The sequence below is a fragment of the Salmo trutta genome, chromosome 24, assembly GCF_901001165.1.
Source record: "Salmo trutta chromosome 24, fSalTru1.1, whole genome shotgun sequence".
In the NCBI taxonomy this organism is placed as follows: domain Eukaryota; kingdom Metazoa; phylum Chordata; class Actinopteri; order Salmoniformes; family Salmonidae; genus Salmo; species Salmo trutta.
In genome coordinates, this window is record NC_042980.1 from 15,168,252 (window position 1) to 15,190,988 (window position 22,737).

The 22,737-nt window shown below is 40.8% G+C and overlaps 1 protein-coding gene across 4 annotated transcripts; it reads right to left on the bottom strand.

Annotated features, from left to right (window-relative positions):
* Positions 1–7,406: 7,406 nt before the first annotated feature.
* Positions 7,407–22,149, bottom strand: LOC115160776 (endoplasmic reticulum junction formation protein lunapark-A). 4 transcript variants are annotated; one of them, XM_029711178.1, is made up of 13 exons: positions 22,028–22,149; positions 21,003–21,103; positions 18,573–18,614; positions 17,700–17,887; positions 17,537–17,595; positions 17,265–17,305; positions 14,284–14,364; positions 14,054–14,105; positions 13,752–13,961; positions 11,026–11,131; positions 10,757–10,827; positions 10,239–10,427; positions 7,407–8,417 (listed from the first exon to the last, which is right to left on the bottom strand). In XM_029711178.1, the coding sequence occupies exons 2-13, from the start codon at positions 21,027–21,029 to the stop codon at positions 8,248–8,250; spliced, it is 1,236 nt and encodes a 411-aa protein (XP_029567038.1). In that variant the 5' UTR covers positions 21,030–21,103; positions 22,028–22,149; the 3' UTR covers positions 7,407–8,247. The 4 variants fall into 4 exon arrangements, with proteins under 4 accessions (XP_029567038.1, XP_029567040.1, XP_029567039.1 ...); XM_029711180.1 differs by having other exon boundaries at positions 21,003–21,100; positions 22,078–22,144; XM_029711179.1 differs by having other exon boundaries at positions 21,003–21,100; positions 22,028–22,126.
* Positions 22,150–22,737: the final 588 nt, after the last annotated feature.

Below are 22,737 nucleotides of genomic sequence, written 5' to 3' on the forward strand. Positions count from 1 at the left end.
TCATCTGTGCTTATGGACTGCCCTCTTCAATTCAAACCACAGGTTTTCAATGGGGTCCGGAGATTGAGATGGCCATTGCAAAATGTTGATTTTGTGGTCAATTAAAAATGTCTTTGTGGATTTTGACGTGTGATTGGGGTTAATGTCTTGCTGGAAGATCCACTTGCAGCCAAGTTTCAGCCTCCCAGCAGAGGCAACTAGCTTTTTAGCTAAAATATCCTGGTACTGGTTAAAGTTCATGATGCGGTTGACCTTAACAAGGGCAACCAGGATGAGTGGAAGCAAAATAGACCCATAACATCAAAGATCCACCACCATATTTTACAGTAGGTTTGGAGTTATTTTCTGCTTTTGCATCTTTCTTTTAACACAAAACCCACTGGGAAAAATTTGGTTGAATCAACATTGTTTCTACATCATTTCAACAACAAAAATTATATGAGATGACGTTGAATCAATGTGGAAAACTGATTGGATTTACAAAAAGTAATCAATGTAAAGGAATTTCATATTTTTTCCCCTTCAACTTCTAACCTAAATCCAATGACATGGTGACAGTTTCTGTTGATTTCATGTTGAATTCAAGTTGGTTGACAACTCAACCAAACGTAAATCAAAATTAGACGTTGAACTGACATCTGTGCCCAGTGGGAAACCACCACTGGTGTGCGTGGCCAAATAACTTTATTTTCATGTCATCTGACCAATGTCATCTGGTTCCAATTCAAGTGTCAATGCTGTTTAGCAAACTCCCAGTTCATATTTGTTGGATGACATGAAAATAGACCTCTTTGGCCACGCACACTAGTGCTCATCTTTATCAAGGGTGCCAATCATTTTGGACCTGACTGTATATACACTTACCAAGAATTAGCACAATGAATAACAGCTTTCTCAGTGGTTTCTAATTGTAGTTATTTAGTTGTTACTTTGTGTCCAGGTCTCCCCTATGTTTCATAGGTTTCAAACTAAACAGGCCCCAGCTGCCTCTCTGACCTTTTAAGTATTTTAACCAATGATTCAACATCTTTATATTGCCAAAAGTGCTTAAAATGAAATACTTATACAAAATAGTTATTTGTTAGGTGGGATAATAATAATTATAGCAGCTAATGTATGAAGGAAAATGTAAATTTTGCTGGACCCCTCAATAGCATTTTGAAATGGACCCCCAAAAGTCTGTCCCTGCAAGAGCTGTCGCTCCACTTTTCAAGTCTATTTCAAGTACTTCACTCGCACTTCTGAAGCATTCTCAACTGATTAAGGTAGCTTTTGATTTCTTCCCTCTTTGCTGCTTCCGGTGTAGTATGCCAAAATCAAAACACACGTGCAATGAAGACTGGGATGTTTCACTTGAAGTGGCAAACAAATTCATTTTTGATAATTACAAACTTATCAATGTGGAAAATGTAGCTAGTTTGAACATATTGTCAATGATAAGCAAGCTAGCTAATTAGCAACGTTAGCTAGCTCATTTAGCTAAAATCTTGTTTGTTTAAAAATTGCTCCAACTTCAAAAGCACTTGAACACAATTATGTCGGACTTACAACTCCCTTATTGGAAAGTTTCCCGACGAGAATGTGAATGCCCCATAAGCTTACAGTGTAGTTTACAGTAAACTTATCTAGTTAACTCCTTGACCCCACTTTCTGAAACACCCCTCTGATCTGATTACTTTTTGCTTTTGGTAGTGTATGTTAAACCGGCATTTTTTCAATTTTTTTTTTTTTTCTGCGGGTTGAATATCCACACCATTTCCTTTTGTCCTGGCAATTGTTTGTTCCTTATGTGTAGGTTTAGGTCTACTATTTCATGAACTGCATCACAAAAAAAGTTACCTCACTGGAAAAACAAAGTTATTTTAATTTAAAGGTCCAGTGCAGTCAAAAATATGATTTTCCTGTGTTTTATATACATTTCCACACTATGAGGTTGGAATAATACTGTGAAATTGTAAAAAAATTATGATAATGCCCTTTTAATATAAGAGCTGTTTGAAAAGACTGCCAAAAATGTCAGCCTGTTTAGGTGGGATGAGGTTTTGTCTTGCATGGTGAAAACACCAGGTGATAAATTAGTTCATAGACCAATAAGAAAGAGAGTTCCAACCCTCTCTGCCAATAACAGCTAGTTTTCCGTTTTCCCCCTCCCCACTCAGACTACTCCCAGAGTCCTAGCAAAATTTGTGCTTGAGAAATCTGCTCTTTGACCATTTTAATTGAAAACAATCACAGTAAAGTACTTAATTGTTACCCAGAACTGAATTGACATTGAGATAAAAAAGCAGGCTGTCATGTGCCTTTTACCGAGGAGTGGCTTCTGTCTGGCCACTCTACCATAAAGGCCTGATTGGTGGAGTTCTGCAGAGATGGTTGTCCTTCTGGAAGGTTCTCCCATCTCCACAGAGGAACTCTGGAGCTCTGTCAGAGTGACCATCAGGTTCTTGGTCACCTCCCTGATGAAGGCCCTTCTCCCCCGATTGCTCAGTTTGGCCGGGCGGCCAGCTCTAAGAAGAGTCTTGGTGGTTCCAAACTTCTTCCAATTAAGAATGATGGAGGGCACTGTGTTCTTGGTGACCTTAAAAGCTGCAGAAATGTTTTGGTACCCTTCCCCAAATCTGTGCCTTGACACAATCCTGTCTCTGAGCTCTACGGACAATTCCTTCCACCCCGAGGCTTGGTTTTTGCTCTGACGTGCACTGTCAACTGTGGGACCTTATATAGACAGGTGTGTGCCTTTCCAAATCATGTCCAATCAATTGAATTTACCAAAAGGTGGACTCCAATCAAGTTGTTCTAGAAACATATCAAGGATGATCAACGGAAACAGGATGCACCTGAGCTAAATTTCGAGTCTCATAGCAAAGGGTCTGAATACTTACATAAATAAGGTATTTCAGTTTTTTATTTGTACTACATTTGCAAACATTTATAAAAACCTGTTTTCGCTTTGTCATTATGGGGTACTGTGTGTACATTGATGAAAAAAATAATTCAATCCAGCTTAGAATAATGCTGTAACGTTAACAAAATGTGGAAAAAGTGAAGGGGTCTGAATACTTTTCGAATGCATTGTATATGTACACTATAAAAAGAAAAGATTCCTAGAGTATCCTTTAGGGGTTCTTCAAATTGAAACTGTGGGGGAACCCCTCTTAATGGATCCTTGCAGAACCTTTTGGGGTTCATTTTTTAACTAACCCCCTCCCGTTATTATTATTAATAATGATAATAATAATAAGAGTAACAACAATAACACAATACTTTTGTTGTCAGTGCTTGTGATTTTAGTGGCAAAGCAGAATTAAAAAATCTAAATGAGGTTGTCACGTCCTGGCCAGTATAAGGGTTAATTAGTATTGTAGTTTGGTCAGGACGTGGCAGAGGGTATTTGTTTTATGTGGTTCAGGGTGGTGTGTTTGTTTAAAGGGTGTTTGATTTAGTATTTCCGGGGTTTTTGTTTATGGTCTAGGTTTATGTATGTCTATGTGGAATCTAGTGAGTGTATGTCTATGGGTGATTAATTGGGGTTGGGACTCTCAATTGAAGGCAGGTGTTTTCTCTTTGCCTTTGATTGAGAGTCCCATATATTGGGGTGTGTGTGTGTTTGTGATTCGTGGGTGATTGTTCTGTGTTAAGCCTTGTGCCTTACCAGACTGTTTTTTTGTTGATCGTTCGTGGTTTGTTATTTTTGTACGTTCATTTTGAAAATAAATAAACATCAAGATGAGCCTGCACATACCTGCTGCGTTTTGGTCCTCCATCACCGACGACAACCGTGACAGAAGTAAACTCCCGACAGAGCCCCAAGTCCAATGGGTATATTCTCTGGCGTGTTGATGTTAGTGTGTTGATGTTCTCCGTATCCATAGCCAGAATGATTTTGTAGTGCATGGTGATCGAACAGGTTTCCTGTTATATTCAGAGGTGTAGGGAGGGTTAAGTCTGTGAATCCCAAAAAGAGTAATTATACAGATGATTAACAAAACATGCACACGACTGAATTCATACCTTGGTTGTGGTATATGTGAAAAAATTTTTATAATTGATAATGGTTTTCATACACATACCTTGTCCATAATGTAGAGGCCTATGGGATATTCATTGAAGAGGTAAGGGAGGAGCATGGTAAATGTGATCTGCATAAAATACCAATTGAACTACCTTTGTATGCCTCCTTGTCTGTATACCTGCTAGGAAACACTATTACCACTGATAAATCCACTATAATTGAGAATTTCAATAAGCATTTCTCTACGGCTGGCCATGCTTTCCACCTGGTTACCCCTACCCCGGTCACCTGCCCCGGCACCCTCCACAGCAACCCGCCAAAGCCCCCACCATTTCTCCTTCACCCAAATCCAGATAGCTGATGTTCTGAAAGAGCTGCAAAATCTGGACCCATACAAATCAGCCGGGCTAGACAATCTGGACCCTCTCTTTCTAAAATTATGTGCCGAAATTGTTGCAACCCCTATTACTAGCCTGTTCAACCTCTCTTTCGTATCGTCTGAGATTCCCAAAGATTGGAAAGCTGCCGCGGTCATCCCCCTCTTCAAAGCGGGTGACACTCTAGACCCAAACTGCTACAGACCTATTTCTATCCTACCCTGTCTTTCTAAGGTCTTCGAAAGCCAAGTTAACAAACAGATTACCGACCATTTCGAATCCCACCGTACCTTCTCCGTTATGCAATCTGGTTTCAGAGCTGGTCATGGGTGCACCTCAGCCACGCTCAAGGTCCTAAACGACATCGTAACCGCCATCGATAAGAGACAGTACTGTGCAGCCGTATTCATCGACCTGGCCAAGGCTTTCGACTCTGTCAATCACCACATTCTTATTGGCAGACTCGACGGCCTTGGTTTCTCAAATGATTGCCTCGCCTGGTTTACCAACTACTTCTCTGATAGAGTTCAGTGTGTCAAATCGGAGGGCCTGTTGTCCGGACCTCTGGCAGTCTCTATGGGGGTGCCACAGGGTTCAATTCACGGGTCGACTCTCTTCTCTGTATACATCAATGATGTTGCTCTTGCTGCTGGTGATTCTCTGATCCACCTCTACGCAGACGACACCATTCTGTATACTTCTGGCCCCTCTTTGGACACTGTGTTAACTAACCTCCAGACGAGCTTCAATGCCATACAACTCTCCTTCCGTGGCCTCCAACTGCTCTTAAACGCAAGTAAAACTAAATGCATGCTCTTCAACCGATCGCTGCCTGCACCTTCTCGCCCGTCCAGCATCACTACTCTGGACGGTTCTAACTTAGAATACGTGGATAACTACAAATATCTGGGTGTCTGGTTAGACTGTAAACTCTCCTTCCAGACTCACATTAAGCATCTCCAATCCAAAATTAAATCTAGAATCGGCTTCCTATATCGCAACAAAGCATCCTTCACTCATGCTGCCAAACATACCCTCGTAAAACTGACCATCCTACCGATGGTGATGTCATCTATAAAATAGATGACAACACTCTACTCAACAAACTGGATGCAGTCTATCACAGCGCCATCCGTTTTGTCACCAAAGCCCCATACACTACCCACCATTGCGACCTGTAAGCTCTCGTTGGTTGGCCCTCGCTTCATACTCGTCACCAAACCCACTGGCTACAGGTTAACTACAAGTCTCTGCTAGGTAAAGCCCCGCCTTATCTCAGCTCACTGGTCATCATAGTGTAACAGTGTAGGTTCCGTCCCTTTCTTCGCCCCAACCTGGGCTCGAACCAGGGACCCTTGCACACATCAACAACTGACACCCACGAAGCATCGTTACCCATCGCGCCACAAAAGCCGCGGCCCTTGCAACGGAACAACCACTTCAGGTCTCAGAGCGAGTGACGTCACTGATTGAAACGCTATTAGCGCGCACCACCGCTAACTAACTAGCCATTTCACATCGGTTACAATAGCAGCACCCACTCATAGCATGCGCTCCAACAGGTATATCTCACTGGTCACCCCCAAAGCCAATTCCTCCTTTGGTCGTCTTTCCTTCCAGTTCTCTGCTGCCAATGACTGGAACGAACTGCAAAAATCTCTGAAGCTGGAGACTCATATCTCCCTCACTAGCTTTAAGCACCAGCTGTCAGAGCAGCTCACAGATCTCTGCACCTGTACATAGCCCATCTGTGAAGAGCCCATCTATCTACCTCCCTCATCCCCATGCTTTATTTATCTTGCTCCTTTGCATCCCAGTATCTCTACTTACACATTCATCTTCTGCACATCTACCATTCCAGTGTTTAATTGCTATATTGTAATTACTTCGCCACCATGGCCTATTTATTGCCTTAACTTACCTAATTTGCACTCACTGTATATAGACTTTTTTTCTTTTGTTCTACTGTATTATTGACAGTATGTTTGGTTTATTCCATGTGTAACTCTGTGTTGTATGTGTCGAATTGTTATGCTTTATCTTGGCCAGGTCGCAGTTGCAAATGAGAACTTGTTCTCAACTCGCTTACCTGGTTAAATAAAGGTGAAATAAAAAAAATGAAATAAAAAACAGACACAAAAGTGAGCAGTTCAGTCATCCGCACCCAATACAGCTAGCCTTCAACATATTCCCACCTCTTTGTTGATTGATATCCATTGAATTCCTCCACCACCAAACTTTACAGTTGGCACTATGCATTGGGGCAGGTAGCGTTCTCCTGGCATTCGCCAAACCCACATTCGTCTGTGGGACTGCCAAATGGTAAAGCGTGATTCATCACTCCAGAGAAGGCATTTACACTGCTCCAGTCCAACGGCGGCATGCTTTACACCACTCCAGCCGACGCTTGGTATTGTGCATGGTGATCTTAGGCTTGTGTGTGGCTGCTCGGTCAGGGAAACCCATTTCATGAAGCTCCCGACAAACAGTTCTTGTGCTGAAGTTGCAGCCGAGGACAGGCAATTTTTACACGGTATGCATTACAGCCGTCCCGTTCTGTAAGCTTGTGTGGCCTACCACTTTGCAACTGTGCCATTGCTGCTCCTAGACATTTCCACTTCACAATAACAGCACTAACAGCTGAACGGGGCAGCTCTAGCAGGGCAGAAATTTGGAAAGGTGACATCCTATGATGGTGCCACATTGAAAGTCCCTGAGCGCTTCAGTGAGGCCATTCTACCGCCAATGTTTGACTATGGCGATTGCATGGCCATGTGCTCGATTTTACACACCCGTCACCAACAGGTGCAGCTGAAATAGCCGAATCAACTAATCTGAAGGGGAGTCCACACTCTTATATATATATATATAGTGTACCTGTTAAGTGTTGGAATGGGTGCTTCAGAAATCAGCAGTACATCCTTCTCAACACTGAACTCTGGGAGCCTGAGAGAATGGAGATTAAAACTTGAACTCCAATAGAATGGTCACATGGAACTGGCATTTTCAAACGCATGCATTCTGACAATGACTCAAGTCTTTATTCATTTCAAAGTGGAAAGATAAAACACATCAAGGCACTCAGGTGCAGAGGACAACAGTACATCTTTTCTCCTTTTAAGCAATAAATAACTACTATGACTGTTCTATTACTGTGTAAACGTGGTTAGTCCCATTGTACTAGGACTACCCAAAACCTAGACAATACTGTTAAAAAGGCACTAACGTACACCGTAGTATCTATAAATATCTGCCCCCTAAAAATATTTCACATCACACAGGACATTTTTTGCACTTCTGTAGACATGGTAAGACATTCAGTCAAAAGACAAACTTCTAAAACAATGTAGCAAATTACTTTAAAAAAAAAGGAACCTTCATTCTACATATGTGCACCGACTAAAACTGCTTAGCTAGATTTTGGCTCGTTATCATCATCATCATGCATGTCTGTAGACAACATGGATATAGACGAGTCACAAATACAATAGTAATGTGGGAAATTGCTTATCCGCGTATGTAGAACACACTATGTGCATCAACGTTAAACGCTTAGCTAGCTGAACTAAGTGTGCTGTCGCTTAATGTATAGAAGTGAAAGTACAGTTCATGAAAGTGCCGTGGACATGATGTAAAATCTCAAGCGTTGGCTGTTCATTTTTATTCCAATCATTAAATTCATATATTGGTATCATGACAACTGACAAGAAAATACCTTTAAGTTAATACCAAACCCGTCGCCTGTTATTCTGCCATTCTACCTCACAGCATTAGTCTAACCATTATTAAGTTTACTTTAAAAACAGAAAGAACCCCCCCCCCAAAAAAAAAGTACATAGCTCTAGCATAAATGACATTCTATTCAACCTCCATGGCTGACACATCCAGCTCCACATCTGACTTCACTGGGGTGAGTTGCAGAGATTGTGAAGTTCCTGGCGCTTCCGTTTCTGGGGCAGTATCTGTGGTCAGAGTCACCAACTCCTGGATCTCCTCTTCAGCTGGGGGAGTAGGCTGCTTCTCAGCAACTAAAATTGGAGGTTCAATTCAATTTACAGGCATTTAAGAAAGTAAGCAATGAATACAATTTGGCAGACTTTCCTATCAGGGGCCTAAAATGAACACCGGCCACCCGCCAAATGTGATACCATTTGAAAGGAAACACTTTGAAGTTTGTGGAAATGTGAAATGAATGTAGGAGAATATAACATATTAGACCTGAAAATAAAGACATTTTTTTTTTTTTTTACATCTTTGAAATACAAGAGAAAAGCCACAATGTATTATTCCAGTTTAGGCACAATTTGGATTTTGGGCACTAAATGGCAGCAGTGTATATGCATCGTTTTAGACTGATCCAATGAACCATACTGTTCAAAATGTATCATGTCTGCCCAAAATGTGCCTAATTGGTTTATTGCTACATTTTTCAAGTACATAACCGTGCACTCTCCTCAAACAATAGCATGGTATTATTTCATTGTAATAGTTACTGTAAAATGAACAGAGCAGTTAGATAAATTCTTAAAGCTTCCTGCCCATATCAGATATGTCTGTGTCCTGGGAAATGTTCTTGTTACTTTAGAACCTCATGCTAATCACATTAGTTCAACTGTCCCGTGGGGGTGGGGGCCACCGAAGATGTTAAAGCGGCAGGTGAACATTTGTCTCATTGATATTTTAGTTAAATGTAATTAAACAATATACCACATTACTCCTGCCTAGTTACACGTTTTAGAAACATTGCAACGCATGTTCATCCGCTTGTGTTTTGTTGGTGTAATTTGTATGAATATTATTTTATTTGGGCTACTAAAAAACATCTGAGAGGATGGTAGATTTAAAAAAAAAAATAATTATCACTGGCTGGTGGCCAGTCAAGTTCTTCCACACAAATCGACAAACCATTTATGCATGGACCTCGTTTGTGCATGGGACCATCGTCATGCTGAAACAGGAAAGGGCATTCCCCAAACTGTTGCCATAAAGTTGGAAGCACAGAATCGTCTAGAATGTCATTGTATGCTGTAGCGTTAAGATTTCCCTTCACTGGAACTAAGGGGCCTAGCCCGAACCATGAAAAACAGCCCAAGACCATTAATCCTCCGCCACCAAACTTTAGTTGGCACTATGCATTGGAGCAGGTAACGTTCAACTGGCATCTGCCAAACCCAGATATGTCCGTTGGACTGCCAGATGGTGAAGCGTGATTCATCACTCCAGAGAAGGCATTTCCACTGCTCCAGAGTGCAATGGCGGCGAGCTTTACACCACTGCAGCCGATGCTTGGCATTGGGCATGGTGATCTTAGGCTTGTGTGCAGCTGCTCGGCCATGGAAAGCCATTTCATGAAGCTCCCGACGAACAGCTGACGCTGCTTCCAGAGGCAGTTTGAAAGTCGATATTGAGTGTTGCAACCGAGGACAGACGATTTTTACAAGCTTCAGCACTCAATGGGCCCGTTCTGTGAGCTTGTGTGGCCTACCACTTCACAGTGGAGCCGTTGTTGCTCCTGGACGTTTCCACTTCACAATAACAGCACTTCCAGTTGACCGGTGCAGCTCTAGCAGGACAGAAATTAACTTGTTGGTAAGGTGGCATCCTATGACGGTGCCACGTTGAAAGTCACCGAGCTCTTCATTAAGGCCATTCTACTGTCAACGTTCGTCTACGGCAATTGCATGGCTGTGTGCTATATTTTAAACACCCGCGTAGCTGAAATAGCCGAAATCACTCATTTGAAGTGGTGTCCACATATACTATATATGCAAAAGTATCTTCTTGAGCTAAGTAGCTGTGTGAACATCTATATTTGGGAACAAAAATGATGAGGTTGCGCAGAGACATACCTGCAGTAGCGGGGCTCTCATCAGCTTCAGGTGCTGGTTCTACAGGTGCTGGTTCTACGGGTGCTGGTGATGTTGGTATGGGTGCGTGTGAGGGCGTCTTTGCCTCAGCAGTGACCTCAGAGAGTCGGGGGGCTTGGGGTCTGGTCTTTCTCGCAGGATTCAGGAAATAACAATATGCACATCTGAAGGCTGAAACGAGACACATAAACCACCATGCCCAAAGCACACTGTCAACTGAATGATTGTCATACACTTCCACGTAGACACAGATTCATGTATAATGAAAATGAAACCAATGATATTCCAAGAAGAATTGAGTCAGACGCATAAACTCATCAGATCGATGGGTTACACTCGTTTGCATAGTCAATCTAGATGGGCTCTTTTTGCTTACAGAGGCTGGTAGTGGCAGAGGCTTTTAAGAGCCTGATGATATACGGCACTGCCAAATGCTAGAGGGCAAATGAAGGCGCAGTGTTTGATGGAGACTGACAGAGTCGTGTTTCTCTAAATCTTACCAACATATTCAAATTCCTCTTTTAATGCCATGCCGTTATGGGTGAGACACTGCTGGCATATGAGGGCATATCTGGAGAGAGAAAATAATCTGTTAGAATGCATACATGCAATGAAATTAATAAAGATAATTTTGCTGTTTTTAAAATGTAGCAATTGTCACTAGAAATACATTTCATTGTAAATTCCTATAGCGTTTACATCTGCACAAATACATTTAATTTCCAAAAGCAAATATTTGGGTGACACTCAAGCGGAAGCTACAGTTTACCTATTCTGAGGGCCATCGCCAACAAAGTACTCAATGACCCTGTCCATGGTGCCTCTATCCCGGGGGAGAACAGGTCTGGCCAAGGGTGGACCTGGAGGGTGCATTCCTGTTATGGCAGACACACATGCACATTAGCTGCACAAAGTCTGTGGTCTGAAAACACAAATTGTGTCACAATGCGCCAGAGGAGAAGAAATCAGACACATCTACAGTTAGCGGCAGAGGACCATGATAAACGGTTGATATGGACAGGTTTTAATAATGACTTGGAAATGGATCTCACTTGCAAAGCACTTGAACGAGAATCCCTGCTGTGTTGCTGAGCAGTAATTAATATAATCTAACATCAAGAGCAATCATAGGAAGATGACTGGTCATTTCTGGGAGACTTGGCAAAGTCTCAGCTTCCTGCTGCTTATTCATTTACCAACATATGGAAACTCTGTGGTGACTCTTTCTATCAAATTGCTTTTCACTTTCAATTTACCACAAAAGTGCCTGAGTTTCGAGCCATATGAAACATTTGCATGGTGTGCCCATGCCAAACGCAATTTTACCTGGCATTAGAAAGGCATTTAGTAAGATTTCAGTACCAATGCCCAGAGAACAAATGCCGGCCTACCTAATTAATCATAGTTAAAGTGATCTTGGCTCTTGTACACCTCAGTTGGCATTCCACATGGCAATTACACCATGTTGCTTTCTCTGGGAAAGCAAACAGTCTTTAACGGTTTGCCCTCTTTCGCATTTCCTATGAAGTGTCCAAGGCCAGACCGCATGTTTACATAAGAGTAAATATACACTTAACATAAACTGACAGTAGCTAGGTTTCCATCCAATGGGCGACAGATTTTAATGTTGTAAAATCTGCATAAAAACTACATAGGCGTTTTCGAAAGAGATGACCCATCAAACGGACTTGTTGTGGATAAATGGTTGTGCGTGTTGATGCAGTGCACATAAAAATTACTTCTGCGCTTAAATTCCTATGTACCTAATAAGAAAATACAAATACAAGTTAAATGGTTTCAAATCGTATTTTCAACTCCACTACTGGTTGTCACAACAAATGTGTTGGAAAGCAAATGAGCCCACGCTGGTCTTCGCACATGTGCTCTAGCCAACAGCGGATTTCACATGACTGGGCAGGAGCGCAACCATGGGAGGGCATAGCCAATCAGAATTAGTTTTTTCCCCCCACAAAAGGGCTTTATTACAGACAGAAATACTGCTCAGTTTCATCAGCTGTCCTGTTGGCTGGTCTCAGACAATCCCGCATGTGAAGATGCCGGATGTGGAGGTCCTGGGCTGGCTTGGTTACACGTTGTCTGCAGTTGAGAGGCTGGTTGGACGTACTGCCAAATTCTCTAAAAACGACATTGTAGGCAGCTTATGGTAGAAAGACTACCATTAAATTCTCTGGGAAGAGCTCTGGCGGACATTCCTGCAGTCAGCATGCCAATTGCACGCGACTTCAAAAGTGTGGCATTGTGTTGTGTGACAAAACTGCACATTTTAGAGTGGCCTTTTGTCCTCAGCACAAGGTGCACCTGTGTAATGATCATGCAGTTTAATCAGCTCTTGATATGCCACACCTGTCAGGTGGTTGGATTATCTTGGCAATGGGAAGTCTCACTAATAGGGATGTAAACAAATTTGTGCCCAATTTGAGAGAAATTAAGCTTTTTGTGCATATGGAAAATTTCTGTAATCATTTATTTCAGCTCATGAAACCAACACTTCACTTGTTGCGTTTATATTTTTGTTCAGTATAATTTCATCTGTAGCCTAATAACAGTATAGCTTCCGTCCCTCTCCTCACCCCAACCTGGGTTGAACCAGGGACCCTCTGCACACATCAACAACTGACACCCACGAAGCATCGTTACCCATCGCGCCACAAAAGACGCGGCCTTTGCCGTGCAAGGAGAACAACTACTTCAGGTCTCAGAGCGAGTGACGTCACCCGATTGAAACGTTATTAGCGCACACCACCGCTAACTAACTAGTCATTTCACATCGGTTACACTAATAATGAAAAAGCATTCCTGAGTTGTAGTGTGAGTACCACACAACATATCGCGTGACTCCAAGTTCACTTCCATATAATATATCAATATATGCGCATTAAGGCATTTCTAACACCATTTCTTGCATAATACATTTTACAGACAAAAAGACGCCACCTTGTCAAGCGCATTTTGTTTTGTCTACATTTGGAAAGTTTAACGACAAGTCTGCTGTTTCCTTCAGGCCTGTCATGACTTCTTTTTAATCCTACATGTACTTCACTCGCATAAAAAGGTTTGATGGAAACCTGGCTAGTGTCCGGTCTTTTTTGGAATCACCCTTGGTTGTGAGAAATCTTAATGAAAATACATTTAAAAAAATTTTATTGGAACAAATTTTATGCTGAAAATGGTCCTAAAATCTAAGTACAATTTCACACCTATTGACTTTGTTAACCATTATTGCCTCTTCTCTGGAGCAAGCTTGACCTTCGGTTTGTTTTACAGCAAACCCTACCATAACGGATTCAAATACTACACTTAATTGGTCATAACTACCATTTGTAAAACAAACTGTCATACCTGTACTGTAAAAAAAAAAGAAAATAAAACAAGACAAAAAGAGTCCCATCCCTGAAGGACTGGTGAGACAGGGATGGGCAAATCACCTTAAAATCGACCACATTATGATGTGGTCCCCGCGTGCATCTAACTCACCAACTCCTGGAACAGGTGTGCCAGGGGTCATGGGCCTCTTCATCAAGCTCTGCTGAGCAGCCTCAGCAGACAGGATTCTCTCTGGGGGTCCTCCAGGAGCTGAGTGGAGGGGCGGTCCTGCATGGGTGGCCCCTGGTGCCAGAAGAGAACGTGCTGCAGCAGGAGTCACCGCCACCGGGGGCCGAGGAGTGACATGGCGCTGACGGAGTTCTAATGGAGGAAACAATGCAGGGATTATGTTTATCAGTGGTATGCAACGCAAGCACATGAAAGGCCTTAATATATCTAGCCAACTATATTACCTTGGCCGGGTTTTGGAGTCATAGGTGTTCCACTTGGAATGGATTCTGGCACCTTCAAATTGGAAACAAGAGGAAGAAGGATACTTTCAAGGTTAAGGATACTTTCAAGGTTAAGGTTAAGAAGGATACTTTCAAGGTTAATTATAGCGGTAGGTAGACTAGCGGTTAAGAGCGTTTGGAGGGGGGGTATTCAAAGAATTAGTGGGCTCAGAGGAAGATGGAATACTCACCTTTGTCTTTGAATCAGGATCAAATCTCTCCAGAATAATTTTTGCGGTTTTATACGTTTCAGTCTCCATCACCTCTAGAAGCTGTTGGACAAAAGCAGTTCATATTTTCAATGTAAATGAAAAGGGCAAATAAACCATAAATTGAAAGTCAGGTTGATTTGTTACACCTGTTTGGGTTATTTAAAAAAAAAAAATCAAATAAAAACTATCAAAACATAGTATTCGTCTTCAGGCAAGCATTGGAGTATTGAAGCAAGGATTGGTGTTCCAGTTAACCCCTTTGACTACGCAGGTTTCAATTCAAGACGCTTATGTTTGATCTGTTAATTGACTAATGATGTTATGACATGTCACCATTCCATACATTTAATTCTGTTCAAATCCAATGAGTAATGAAGACATCAATGATGCCTAATGTCGTACGTTCCATATCAACATTAATCAAATTAAAAAGAGCAAGTGAACACACTAATTGATTTCTTGAAATAATGAACTGCTTTAAAAACAGGTGGGTCCTACGACCCACATCTATCCTGTCATGCATCTGCACAGATCAGGGCCCATAAACACAATGTGTCTCAGAGTAGGCGTGCTGATCTAAGATCTGTTCATACAAATCTTATTCATTATGATCTAAAAGACAAAACTGATGCTAGATCAGCACTCCTACTCTGAGAAGCTTTGTGGATACAGGCCCAAGTCTTTACAATGCCTGGAAAAATGTTAAACATATCAATATGATGCGTTGGTGTTTGAAGTCAGGACTATGTTGATATTCTCAACTAGATGTTTCTTCTCCAGTCTTATGAAACTCCACAAGATGAGCTACCTACAAAAGTCAAAATGGCAGCCAGACCGACATTTTATCACTGCAATGTTGAAGGTTGAGAATAAAAGTGCCAGTAGTAAGCCTACATCCTTTAAAAAAGCCCAATGCAGCCATTTTTTTTTACTTCAATATTAAATCATTTCTGGGTACCAATTTAGTACCTTACTGTGATAGATTTCCATTAAAAAAAAATTGGCAAAAATTGCTTTTTAGCAAAACTATTGCTCAAATAATTTTGCTAGGGCTATCTGGGACTGGTTTGATGGGGAGGGGGAAAACCAAAAACTAGCTGTTGGCAGAGAGGTTTGGAAATCTTTGTATAGTGGGGCGGCAGGTAGCCTAGTGGTTAGCATTGGGCCAAGGATATAGCTCAGTCGAGGTTGCGACCACAGGAATTAAAGAGTGTAGCAAATTTGGGGGCCTGACAAGGAAAAAAAATCTGTCGTTCTGCCCATGAACAAGGCAGTTAACCCACTGTTCCTAGGCTGTCATTGAAAATAAGAATTTGTTTACCGTAAATTCCAGACTATTAAGCGCACCTGAATATAAGCCAAACCGACTGAATTTTTTTTTTTTTATTATTTTGAACATAAATAAGCCGCACGTCTATAAGCCGCAGGTGCCTACCGGTACATTGAAACAAATGAACTTTACACAGGCTTTAACGAAAACACGGCTTGTAACAAAAAATACAAAATTTGCAGTAAACAGTAGCCTACCAAGAAAGTCATTGCTCCAGACCAAGCACCCGTGCAGCAGCTCTATTTCCTTTTCCAACAGCCAGATCAATCGCCTTCAACTTGAAAGCTGCATCATATGCATTTCTCTGCGTCTTTGCCATGATGAGGGTGACAAAATGACTACCGTAATCAGAATGATGAGTGCGCTCGATTTAATCTAAACAGTAAACAAAAAAGTTGTTTGACCTTAACCCGTTCGGCAATTTCATTGGTCTAATGAATGCTTCATGCGGCCAAAAAACTGAGCACCTCACAGAATGTGTTTTTTTTTTATTTATTTTTATTTGAAAGCGGGAAAAATCCATATATTAGCCGCGTCATTGTTTAAGCCGCGAGGTTCAAAGCGTGGGAAAAAAGTAGCGGCTTATAGTCCGGAAATTACGGAAACTGACTTGCCTAGTTAAAAGGTTAAATTAAAAAATATATAATTTTTTTATTAACCAATTTACTGCATGGTGATGTCACCATGGAAAGCAGAAACTCCCGCCAATGAAAAACTGCTGATTGGAAGGTCCTGTGTAGATTGTATTTTCAACAAGCAACTAATCAGGAAATAACGCTGATAAAAATGTTTAAACTAAGACTTTTACAGTCTTAGTTTCATCAGATGTACAATCTGATATAAAATAGAGAAATTAATTTGGACTGCATTGGGCCTTTAAAGCTGGAATCTTTAATGGTAAAACAGCCCTGTCAGTTTGCGATATTACACCAAAGAAGTTAATGCAAACTATGACCACCGTTTTATGTACTGCATAAACATTTTGCCATGCTGCACGACGCTCCTCAGCTCGGCAACCAATAGAGCAGCCAGGTGTTTGAGCAACTTCATTTCAGGGAAATACCAAATATTGCTAATTGTTTACGAAAAAATAAGAATTACACACACTACTTCAATAATGGAGTGTGAAAATCCATCAGCCATAATTATTGAAAGTTATTAGTCATGAGATGACAAGCAATTTCTCAGATTTATTTCCTTCTAGCACTTTTCTTTCAGCAGAGTACTTAACCAAGTACAGTCTTTATGCCAATTAATGGCTGCCTGCATTGATTTTAGATTATTTATTAGGTGTAGCAATTATTTAAGCAAAGTGCTATAAAAGCTCAATAATAGCAAGACGCCACATGTAGACTCCTGCAATACTTAATACTTGTAAGTGTTCATCTCAATATAGAGGAAAATGCCAGATTAAGCCCACTTGAAATAAGTTACAGGATGTAAAAATGGATAAGGATTTTTTGAAGTGCAGACATCTCAGCGCTTTCATATTACACCTTCACAAATGATTAGGGGATCCACATTGTTTTTCACCCTTTTAAAGACAAGGGATCAGCTATGGTGGATTCTAATTGCAGCCTAGACGATGTTCATCCAATCAAAAGCAACCCTGTGAAAAAAGTGAATTTACCATTTTTCGTTTTTGTGATTTGAGGTCCTCCAATTTTTCATCTGAAACAAAAAAACGTAATTTGAGTGATTACACAAAAAGCAGAATGTCAAATAAAATTGTATTAGTCACACACGCCAAATACAACAGATGTAGCAGACCTTAGTGAAATGCTTACTTACGAGCCCCTAACCAACAACGCAGTAAAAAAAACAAGACTACGTATAGATAACAGAGATTAGCAGCGGTGTCATAATGATGAGGCAGAGGTAAATAAAGTTCAAAGCACATACTGTTTTTTTCTGTTCTTCTTTTAAAAAGAGTGAGCAGCCCCTTTCGAAGGAGCCATACACTGTTGAAAGAACAATTAGAACCTCAATTGCAGGTTCAGTAACAAACTATTAGTAGTTATAGCAATCCATTTCTTTAGAAATGTTTTTAAACAGCTATACTTACAATAGTGGAAATACTACAAAAGGAAGGACCAATATGACCTTTCCAATCATCTGTTCAGGAAGGTACCAAAGATACACAATTATGCTGGCCATCAAGTAAAGAAGAGATGAGTACTGAAGCAGTCTCCACACCCATAACTTCAACTGTTTTTGATACACTTCTTGACATTCCTCACAAGCCTGGATGTCCTGTAAAAAACAATGATCATTTTGCTCAAAAACAAAAAATACAATTAAACCAAAAAAACACATTGAATATAGCCCAGGTCTCTCTCACTATATACACTGACAAAAGAAGTTTAGTATTTCCCAATTATAATACTAATATCAGAACTTTTAGTTATCCAACATAACCCTATGGCTACAATTATGTCAATACTGTACCTCGTGTGTATGATGAATACATAAACAACCAGCATAAAGCCAAACATCAATACAATAGCAGTGTTGGAACCTGGACTGTGGCGTAACATTTGGAAACATAGGACTTTTCCATCCTTCCTCTTGTGATCTTGACAAAAGCCTATTTATTCTATGCAGGCTTAAATCAGACTGCATTACCAACTTGTCTTTCCTTTATATTTAGACGGAAAGGAAACGCCTTTGGTTCTCGGTGTTGATTAACCTCACCCCAAAAATATCAGTTGTTGGCCAGCGTAGCGACCTATCCTCCGCTGGTGCTAGGAAACATGTGTCATTCTACTGGACATGAGTTCCAGTGACCTAAACCTCGAGCGAGACAGCGTCCGTATAATGTAACAAGGTCAATCTCTAGTCTAGAGCAAGTTCCCAAAATACTCTTGATCAACACCATCTTGAGGGAGTGTAGCCTCTCAGAGGCTAAATATAATTCTCAAAGAGCAGAAACACATACCTTATCAATTCCTTCCAAGACCTCTACAGTTGATGGCTTAGTCTGTTCAAAGAAAAATAAAATGAGATACAATTAGAGATTGAAGACTTGCGGTGAGTTCAGTTTTAAGAAAGCAGGGTACCATCCCATAGGTTATGACCATTGAAGCATAGGCTTATTTTCTGGAATTTTGAGGGTCCCTACATTGTCTTCCAGTTTGCGTAAGTTCAAAGTACTGCATGTTCCCACCAAATGTTCACAGTCAGAACACAACTTGTGTGAAAAATAGTACTGTCCATTCATCTACATTTACATTTAAGTCATTTAGCAGACGCTCTTACCCAGAGCGACTTACAAAATGGTACATTCACCTTATGATATCCTGTGGAACAACCACTTTACAATAGTGCATCTAAAATCTAGATATGTGCAGATTGTTGCTTCTCTTGGAGAAATGCAAGAGAAGTATTGCGTCATTGTAGTATTAAACAAATACTTGTGATGAACAAACCTTTCATTCAAAAGCACTTGCATTTCCACTCATCATTAAATTTACCATTATCCTTTTGACATGATAACAATGCTATTGTCCATTACCCCTTAAAACAGCATTTGTTTTTAGGAAGTGCTAAATAGCAAAGCCATAACATGTGAAAGCAAGAGGTTTTTGTATATTTCCTGTCCCATGTATGGACATATTGCACTAAACAGAGCTCCAAAAAGTGAACAATCACTGGACTTGAATTACATATTGGCCAATGAGTATCACCCACACATTCTCCTCTATACTAGAAGAAAATGACAGTGTTATTTCAGACATATGCACTGCCAAGCAATGTAGACAGACCGAGTCAACTATTCCCTTTCACGATTTAACATCCAATGAAAGATATTCAGTAATGTCAATAATACCACAGCGGATTATGCATAATACATCTTGTGTTTGTGAGCATTGCAGAGCACTTCTTTAACACTGCACTATTTAAAATGTCATACAAGTTACACCATACATTCTATAGCAGGGTTGGGCAACTTTGATGGGGGTGGGGGCCACACATTTTGAACTCACGAGGGCCTGCAGTGGCTCGCGGGACTGCGTACCCCACAGCCATACCCACACATGCAGTCAACTGATTTATGCAGGTAAACTACTTCACTCTTAGCTAAATGCGTTATACTAGTACCAGCCCCTAAGTGAAATTTGGTCGCTCTCCCCCAGGATATTTTTTTGTTTTAAAGTCCCTTTCCTGCAATTCTACACATTTTTTTCCATGGGGCGTAGAGAAAGTTTTAAAGCAAAAAATTATAATAAAGCTCAGTTTTACATCTAATTTCCTGCAATTCCACAAATTTTGCAATGACTTATGCCATGTTAAAGTAAAGATTGTGCATCTCTGGTCGATGAACTACCGATTCCCTGGGTCATTTTGTGTGTGTATCTGAGCTATTGCCGTTTAAGCAGGCAGCAATTGGGCCAGTATGACGTAGCATTACGATAAGGCTGCGCTCACTACACTGGAAGTAAACAGGAATAGGACTGAGATCCCAAAAACATTTATCATACATGTCAGATTTCAATACTGGCCCATGTCATAATGCAGGTTGAACATGGTGAGAATGTAGATTCCTAAATTAACAGTGCAGTTTGTTTAGATGATTTTACAGCTAACTAGCTACTTCACGTGCAGATATTGAGTTTGGTATCATTGCGTGTGGCTACGTACCTAGCTAGCTAGCCCATAGAGAGCATTGGCGGTTTTGTAGTAAACTTCAGCTGCAACAGATTTCCACAAGAATTTTCACGTTGCTACCAACCTTATAACGATAAAATGAAACATTTGTTTACAAAATATACTGTCCTCCCATATTAGTGTTTTGTAATACTGTAAATGATAGGAATTAGTTGTTTTCTGTGGATTTTTCCTTTAATATGTCATCTGAGAGAATGACAAAAATAAAAATAGAAATCAATGGGGTCCCCTGGAGGTCTGGGCCCCACGTGCCCGGTCGGTATAAGGCCATGATTACTACAAGTTTAGATAACTGACTAGACTAACTTCCCAATCTAATTTTTTTTAAGCTGACATGGGTAATTGAGTGACCAACATCAGCAAAAAACTGCTGACGCACAACCAAATTTCAAAAATTGCACCTTGTGTATTCTACTATTCTAACTAAACAGTAGGCTGAGAGCTGACAGTTCCTAAAAATAGATATTTAATAATTTAGGGCATATTCAATCTATACATATCAGTGGAGGCTGATGAGGGGAGGACGGCTCACAATAATGGCTGGAACAGAGCGAATGGAATCAAACACACTGAAGCCATGTATTTGTTGGATTTTATACAATTCCACTTTTTCCACAAGCCCATCCTCCCCAATTAAGATGCCACCAACCTACTGTGATACATATCACCAAGAGGAAAACACAGGTTATGCAATACATACCCTAAACCGGGATATTACAACCCCCATGTTGAGGACCAAATGAAGTCAGTCTTTTTAGAGTCCTCTGATTTTGAAGTCCCCCAGTGGACTCTCTTCACCTGCTGACAAAAATGTACTGTTAGGAATGTTGACTGAGATTAGCTATCGAAACAAAATATAAGCAACCCATTATTGTGCAAGGAGGGGAGCTATGACAATGCATGGGTGTGTCCAATTTACTGACACTGTAAATTCACTTGAGTGTGGGACTCAAGATCGATAACGTTACCAACTTTTGAAAGCATTATTCTTGATTGACATATTGGCTAAATTACATACATTAGCTAGCTAATCCCAAAGTGGGTCCCATGACGCATTTGTTTACCTGTCCAGGATTCATAAAGAGCGTAGCGTATGTTTTGAAGCGAGCACACAACAGTTCGATGCGTGTCCAAAGGCACAGTAACAGAACAATTTACTATTTTGGAATGTATAGGCTCTAGCTAAGCCTCGAATAAGCTAACTACAGCAGACGCACCGCACTGACTTTTGAAATTTCTCTCGACCACGAGTTGCTATGAAGCTAGCAACACATTACCTAGTTTAATTTATGATGCATTTCCTAAGTTGGTTGACGGTACCGTTCACATTGCACAGAAAAACTAAATGCACTGTGACATAGTCAACCAAATGTCTAGACGGCACACTGCGCTGGAGTTAGCTAAGTACTAGTTAGCATGCAAAAGCTAATTTAGATAGCTAACTAGGGCTTGGCTCATGGAATGAAGTGTTCAATATCAAGCGACATAACTCGCTAGCCAATTCGACCTTACAGCGAAGGGGAAAGCTACCTAATTAGCTACTAAATTGACCAACTCAAAAGTATGTCAAGTTGCAGCGTTCTAACCATCGTTGTTCTAGCTAGCAACTTTAAACTAGCAGTCGCTATTTCAGCTAGACACTTAATTGTAAACGCGATTCAATATCAAGGAAGACACTTTTTTCTGCTAGCACTGGCGTTTACAACTAATTCTGAAGCAATTTACCTGGACAGTATTATTGTCCGAAGTTCATCTGTGACTGACACAAAAATTACCTCTATATTGTTGCTTATATATTAGGAGCGAAGAACATGCGCGACCCACTTATGACGTCAGACGCCACGCAAACGTGCCCCTAACAGCAGATCCAGGGTCGGTTTTATGTGACTCCACATAATACCGCATACACTGTAACGTAGGCCAAGCTGGCTTCACCACGTGACAGGGGACTTCGTGTCGGTGAAAAAAAAAATGTCGTAAACTCGTAATGGCTCCTCCAAACTGCAACGTGTTGCCATATGAGCATGTTGTTGTACTAAGTGCAAAGTAATTGGACACAAAGTTACTCACGCGGGGTAGGCTAATTTGGCTACCCCATACCTCCATTTCTAAACAATCAGCCCATAAAAGTGCAAGACATTTGAATAGTTAAAGAGCGGCTGACCATAAAAAGCAAGGTACCCCTTTGAAAACGGTCTTTGTGGCATCGATATGAACCATAAACATTTATTGCAGTGTCAAAATTGGCTACAAAGTGTAAATAGGATCATTTTGGTTATAAAGTCAGTCAGTGTCTTCTAAAACGGCTTTTGGAAATTCACTGCATAACAATCAGTAAATGAAGGTTGGGTTTGGATTACAATTATGTCAACAAATCATGCCCCCTTTTGCCAAACTCCACGTGCAAATCAGCACTCCGCCCACTTCACCTCATT

Bases quoted from the DNA above. Each gene is read 5' to 3' on its own strand.
- LOC115160776 (XM_029711178.1), bottom strand. From the start codon at position 21,029: ATGGGGGTTGTAATATCCCGGTTTAGG. The intron at 10,828-11,025 runs GTAAACTGTAGC...TTCTCTCTCCAG, and splicing joins GGCGATGGCCCTCAGAATAG to ATATGCCCTCATATGCCAGC. The intron at 8,418-10,238 runs GTATGTCTCTGC...CTCCAATTTTAG, and splicing joins TGAGAGCCCCGCTACTGCAG to TTGCTGAGAAGCAGCCTACT.